This window comes from Notothenia coriiceps, unplaced genomic scaffold (genome assembly GCF_000735185.1).
Source record: "Notothenia coriiceps isolate Sejong01 unplaced genomic scaffold, NC01 NC01_scaffold00022019, whole genome shotgun sequence".
Classification (NCBI taxonomy): domain Eukaryota; kingdom Metazoa; phylum Chordata; class Actinopteri; order Perciformes; family Nototheniidae; genus Notothenia; species Notothenia coriiceps.
In genome coordinates this window covers 1,143,325-1,149,964 of record NW_011354720.1, presented here as the reverse complement: position 1 = coordinate 1,149,964, position 6,640 = coordinate 1,143,325, and the positions used below count along the sequence as shown (strand labels likewise).

The 6,640-nt window shown below is 41.0% G+C and overlaps 2 protein-coding genes across 6 annotated transcripts in view; one reads left to right on the top strand and one right to left on the bottom strand.

Annotated features, from left to right (window-relative positions):
- The window catches only part of etf1b (eukaryotic translation termination factor 1b), a 663,186-nt gene that overhangs the window by 69,595 nt on the left and 586,951 nt on the right, over nt 1–6,640 (top strand). The window lies entirely within an intron of this gene.
- Nucleotides 41–6,640, bottom strand: part of ppargc1a (peroxisome proliferator-activated receptor gamma, coactivator 1 alpha) — a 198,488-nt gene continuing 191,888 nt past the window's right edge. For 3 of the 4 annotated variants that reach the window (XM_010780546.1, XM_010780547.1, XM_010780548.1), the window contains exons 11-12: nt 5,050–5,171; nt 41–2,864 (exon numbers count right to left, since the gene is read on the bottom strand). In XM_010780546.1, coding sequence (XP_010778848.1) covers nt 2,843–2,864; nt 5,050–5,171 — 144 coding nt within the window. In that variant the 3' untranslated portion in view covers nt 41–2,842. Of the gene's footprint in view, nt 2,865–5,045; nt 5,172–6,640 lie in introns of those variants that run through there. The other variant, XM_010780549.1, reaches the window with a different exon arrangement.

Below are 6,640 nucleotides of genomic sequence, written 5' to 3'. Positions count from 1 at the left end.
CACCACACACACACACACACACACACACACACGCTTCCAGAAACACACGCACACACCGGCCTAAAATCACACACACTCACACACATACATTTTCTCATACACATATTGTCCTTCCAAAAAAAACATGATTACCCAACAAACGTTTAAGCACTGGCAAAGTCCTCAGTAGGTCACATTATTAAAAAGTCCGCCACATTTGAAATTTTGAACCAGAAGGTGTTATAATATATTGCTACTCTAGGCAATTTACAAAGCATTTTTTCATTACAATGATTAAAGCCACATCTATCAAATGGGACACGACACCATTACCCAAACGCTACACAGACATCAAAAAAGTAAAACAAATATCTTGAAACACAGGTGATGGGATTTTTTTTTTTTTTATCGTTCCTTGGGACCAATTTTTTCCTCTTTGCATCATAAAAAAATCTCGCCTCCACAGTCAAACTCCATGAAAGGAAGTCTGTGATCAGCAAAAGATTTTTGTCCTTCCTACGATTGGAAGCCGCTTCTCTCATTACTTGGCTGGAGCTAGAAACGGGATATTAATTGAACCAGAAAACCGCAAGGTTACCTTTTATGTCATGTGGACGGTGCTGTGATATCTGGACTGTGAGAGGAGGAGGATGGGCGGGGAAGGGGAGGGTGGAAAGAGGTGCGGCATGCGATACATTGTCGAATAGTTTTTCTCTAGGCTTATAGAAGGTCATTTAAAATCTGCCAGTGAAGACAGCTGAGAGGCAGATATCCAAAGTGGTAAATACTGTGCCGACTGTCATCCTGTAATAGCCATGCACTACACAACACACAGGTTCAACACGATTTACACACAGGTGGAGATCAGAGTCACGTCTGCACAGATGTCACAAGGTAATGCGTGCATTACAATCACATAGACTCAATTACATCTTAAAGGGAAGACTGGGAAGTGGTGGTGGTGGTGGTGGGAAGTGGGGGGGGGGACATTCAAGTGTTTACCGCACAGGGTCATGTCGATGAAATGAGACTGGAATGGAGTCAACCTACAGCAGCTAACCAGCGACTGGGTAATGGGTCAAGTCCAAAAATCACACAACAATAGAAGCTAAAATACAACTCTGAAAAATAATTTATTGCTTTTTATATAGTTTTTTCTTTCATTTATATTATTATCATTGTTATTATTATGAATCATCTTGTAATTATCGTGAATAATATAATCATATATATATAAGTATATATATATATTGTACATCAAATACAAGATCTTTAAAAAAATTCAGGAAAAGGAAATTGTAAACTTTTGTTTGGCATTCACATAATCAAGCGTGAGTGGAGCGATGACAACGAGTGTTTACAGTGGTACAACAAAGAAATTCCTGCTAAATCATTTTTATTGCTTCATGTTCTGCTCGTGTGTGGAAAAAGAAAGAGATGTGACGGATGGTGGAGACAGAAATCTCTGTGTGATGAGCGCTGCCTGCCGGAGTGATTAGCTGAATGGTTTGATTGTTTTGGAAAGGCATAGAAGGTAATATTATCTCCACCAAACCATTTATTGTACACCCTGTCTAGTGATTGGAAGTTAAATAACACAAATCGAAGGACAACATAAAACAGCAAATAGATTTTGTGAGGTGCGCCATGTCGAAATGGAGCCCATAAATAGTCTTGATTCAAATAATAAAATAAATAGATAAATATGTGTTTGTACTGATTGAACAGATTTGAATGCAGTAGTCTTTTTCATTGAAGGTAATCAAAAGGAGAACCATACAAAGCAATGAAATCAAACCCAGTTACATATATACATATCTGTATATATATATTGATTGCTTCAGAAATAATTAATAAAAAAATGGGGTATCTTTTTTTTTTTTACAATCATGAAAAACACGTTAAAAATGCATTTTATACTGGTTTCATAAGCAAAAACACTGATTGAGAAACGTTATAAACAGAGAAAACTATACATGGTTGACTGTTTTTTCCCCCGACAAAATAACTTAAAAAAGGACGTTTGTTCACATGCTCCCTCAAAATGAGCAATCAGACAAATCTTTTTTTCTTTTTTACAATCATATCATGTCTTCTAAACATCATGTAGGTGTACAATATGTTTTACAGTATTGTAATGACCACAGATCGACATTCTGAATTAAGAAATGTTCTCCTCATTTTTAAAAAAGGCTGCGTTTTACAGTGCATAGCTGTAACAAATAAAGAACTTTATCAGATATGTACATAAAATAAAAATATTCCTTTTTATAGTATTTGTAAATACACGGCTACATTTCTCCTCAAAATGTAGACAGCAATGTTACCTTGAGAATTTTACCTCCAAGACACAATTTCTTATACTCTTGTTTGTAATGTAACACTAGATCCAAACACCAGGTTTAAAGAAAGAAAAAAATCAACAGCAAAAAAAAACAAATCTGGCTGAACAAGCTGCATGTTTTCACCCCCAAATAATTGTGGGTATTGTAGTGCTTTGAGAAAAAAATCACAAGTTTTTTTTTTCTTCTTTCACTGGCGGTAGCACAGCAGTGCACCAGGCTCTGAGGGTTCGCTGGATTTCCCAGAATGCAATGTCTCTTCCCAGCTCTTCAGCAGCTATGTTCATGTAAACTTTATTTGTGATATATTCATTTATATTGATATAGGTCTATAGACTTATTCTTATATACTCTATAACAGAGTGTAAAACTTCTGGTGGGCTCGTCGTCAAAGGAGCGAGACCCCACAGTGAGGTATCAGAAGTCCCTCTGTGACCGGTTACCTTCTCAGGCTGCGCTGCGCCTCCCTCAGCAAGCTGTCAAAATCCATGGAGTCGTACTTGCTTTTAGTGGAGGCTGGATCAAAGTCGTCCGAATGGGAGTCTGAGAGCAGAAAGAAGGGTTGTGATCAGTGTTGAGCAGAGCAGCGTTTCTTAAAAATAGTATTTCTTCACAGAATATCGTGCCTTAACAGCTTAATTTAGCTAAGTGTTATTTGGTTACTTTGCTATTGAGCTACACAGTTTTCACATCTACATCTCCCTTAGAAATGTAATTAAGACCTTGGATGTGGATCTGTTTGATCGCATATATTCTCAAAGAATAAAGGTATAATATAATTTGACCTTAAGATTGAATCTCTTGGTCTTTTCCATTTCATTTGACTGCAATAATATTAATCAAGACTTCCTTGATCCTGTTTTAAAACGTTTTGGTCCCAGCTCACAGAATACAGCATTATTGCTTGTAGCTAGGTCTTAATCTGATGGTTACTTTGCATTTGATTAAAAAATAATAATTTTGGGAAAGAACATCCATCAGGGTCCAACGATGAAGACCTAGAGTTGACCTGAATCCTTTCACCTGCCATACTAAAGAGCATGTGTCGGATCAGCAATCAAAGCCATGTCAAATCTCCTTTTTTAATTATGAAAGTACAAAAAAGTGTATATTGCTAGTTTGAGTTTCCACAAATCATGAAGATGCGATAAACTTCAAAAAATAAAGAATGATTTGCGAATAGTCAGACGTTGAGTTGCATGCAGGAATATTTACTGAATGACCACGATAAACAGTAGATCAATCCATAACTGCATGTTTACAAAACACCCTAATAACTTAAACCAAATAATTCTAACCGTGCAGGTAGAAAAAGTGCCTTATTTGTATCCCTCTGTCTGTCAATCTTCTCATATGTCCTATTTTTCTGATCAACCTGATAACACATAAAGAGTGTCTTATCTCTGCCAACAGACAGCTTCACAAATGGGGCCCCCAAAGGGCCCAGCAGCACACTGCGAGAGCTTTGAGAAATGGGACTGACCATGGCAGCTGGAAGACGCCAGTTGTGATCTAATGCAGCGGCCGAGGGCTGGATTGTGTCACACTGCGCACCTTGAGGGATGAAAAATACCGCGGTGCTCTACTTAAAACTAATGGACAGTGTCTCCGAACACACAGGGAAGAGGCCTTAAAGATTGAGAAGAGGGGGGAGAGCTTTGGATCCTCCCCTCCATCTTCCTGTGCTATCAGTGTGGGGAGGACCAAAATAGCCCCGTTCCTGACAAAGAGGCGCTCGAATGAAGGCCTTTCCATTCCAGTAGACTGATTAGTCAATCTCGGCATAATGTCTATCCTCAAGGCTTTAGGATTAGCAACTGTTTCGGTGTGTGTCAATTTCTCATCATGTCCTCTCTTTAAGAGCCGATAGCTTCAAGCATGCGCTTTGAAAATGTATAGTAACCGCTTCATTTATTGAGGAAAGTGGCTCTTTTTCTCTCCGCTGACCCGCTGACCCTCTTGCCGCGGTGCAATATACATTTCTGACCTCCCATTTTTGCTGGTAAATACATGTCACGGTCAATGCCCATCTTATATCAAATGGAGGAGATTATCTTCTCTTGCGACACTTCCCTCACTTTCAGCTGCTCAATTATTATCACCATCGGTTTAATTGTGCAACTAACAGAAGATAAGAGGAGACATTAACAGAGTTTGCAGTAGTTTTCTCTCGGCTTTTAGAAGGGAGTTCTTTTGAAAAACTAGAAAGTACTCTACTCTTTTGGGGCATCATGCCAGTAAAAACAAGGCCTTGATTTCACGGATATCTTGAATGATTTATTAAATGTGCCATTCAACCTTCAGCTGAGCACAGATTCCTCTCTGAGATGTATGGACCTGATCAATATAGGAGCTATGTTCACATGTCAGGGATCATACATGCATGTTACGCTATGGTATTACTTGGATGAGATTAATTCTGCCGCATGCCTGCCAAAAAAAGCGTGAGCAGGTGAATGCTCGGCCCCCATCTGCACATCAAGGCTCCTCAACAGATGGACCCTCCCTTCCAGAGGGAGGAGAGACTTAACCTTGCTCCCTCCTTCCTCCTTCTCACTACTATCGCGCCTTTCTCCTCGCAAATGACTCTCCTCTTTGCCATGTTGTTAGAAATGAAGCCCACACACACACACACACACACACACACACACACACACACACACACACACACACACACACACACACACACACACACACACACACACACACACTGTCCCGGGGCTCTTACCCATCGTCCCTCAGGTTCACTGCACATTCTTCAATTTCGCCGAAGACTTCAAAGCGGCGCTTCAACTCTGTGCGGGTGCAGTCGGACCTCAGTCGCCCCACGTACACCACCCGTCTCTCCTCCTGCTCGTTAAGAGGGAAGACAGAACGGAGGAAGGAGATTAAAAAAGGGGGGAGTGTGTTTTTCCTCTCCCCTTCTCTTTCTTCACCCCTGCTCTAATGAATTGGTCTTGATCACTCCTGTGGATACGGCCGCTGACTCTCGGCCCTTTTTCTGTCCCCTCTCCTCCGCTTCCTGTTATCTGATAGAGCTGCACTCCGCCTTCAGTCTGCCTTGGCACTACAATTCCTCTTTCTCTCCGCAACTCATCAACCAGAGGCGGGAGTGATTTTTATCAAATGATGCCATGTCTTAAAAGTTACTGCTTCTGCTTTTGTGAAAGTCTAAAAATAAAAAGCTGTGAGGTGACTCAGCCAAGTCTGTTTTCTTCCTCACAATGCACAGCAAACAAGGCACGGTCAGTTCATTTTTAGGGATATTCTAAGAGCAGCAGCAGCGAGCCACGAGGCAAAGGAACATGTTTTCATCCAACCTCAAGAGGACGCAGGGGTCATAGCGGAATAATTTAGGAACAAACTGCACCGGGCTGCAATTATGGCCTTTGAGTAGTTTAGTTGCATCTGCTAATCATATAATGCGGCCAAGCCTGGGGCTATAGTGTAGCAATAGTATTATTTATTTATAAGGAGCAAGTCCATTGAGGCCCGTTGAAATTGTCAATGCTGTCTTGAGGCTAACATGTATGTAAATCAGTCACATGCTGCTAAACTGCTGAGTCCACCTTTGCCCTTCTGTAAAGCAGAGAAAAGATACAGATTGACCACAGATGACTGTTTTTATGCTTTTTTTCCACTCACTTTAGTGCTTACATATACAGTTCGAGACAAAAAAAGCTTTTGCTGAATTAGTGGTTTAGTTGCTGACAGCTGATAAATAGGCGGTCTTCTCTTGATGGCACCCTGAGGGCTGCTGTGTGTGAGTGAGTGAGACAGACGGAGACCAAACCCGGTTAGACAGCTCGAGCCTCAGCGCTTGTAATTGTTTGCATCTCTAAAAAATGTGTGCATGCCAAGCAACGTTTGCATTACTGCTTAATTTAATGTGTGCTTTATCAACGGGTGGTAGTGGCGCCCCCCCGGCTGGAAACCTGAGTCATCTCACACTGAGACATGGAGAGCGGTGATACGGCAGAAATGTGATATCCACTGCGGAATTTTGAAATAGATACAGGAGAATGAAAAGAGAATCAGTGACCGTTTCCTAGTTTGTTTTGTTCTTTCCTCCGTCTTGCTCTCCCAGTTTCTGTTTTCCACTATTTTAAACATTTCACCCCTGTGGTGTGATTAATAAGAGTCGACAGTGTTTCCAGGCGTTAAAAATACAAAACCCTGAGATATGAGGAAGGGCCTGTCGCCTGAATCATTCAGGAACTCACTTTGTATGAATTCTTTCAGCAGAGACTGTGGCACTGGGCTGCAGGCTGTCTCATCCTCTAATGTGTGTGTGTGTGTGTGTGTGTGTGTGTGTGTGT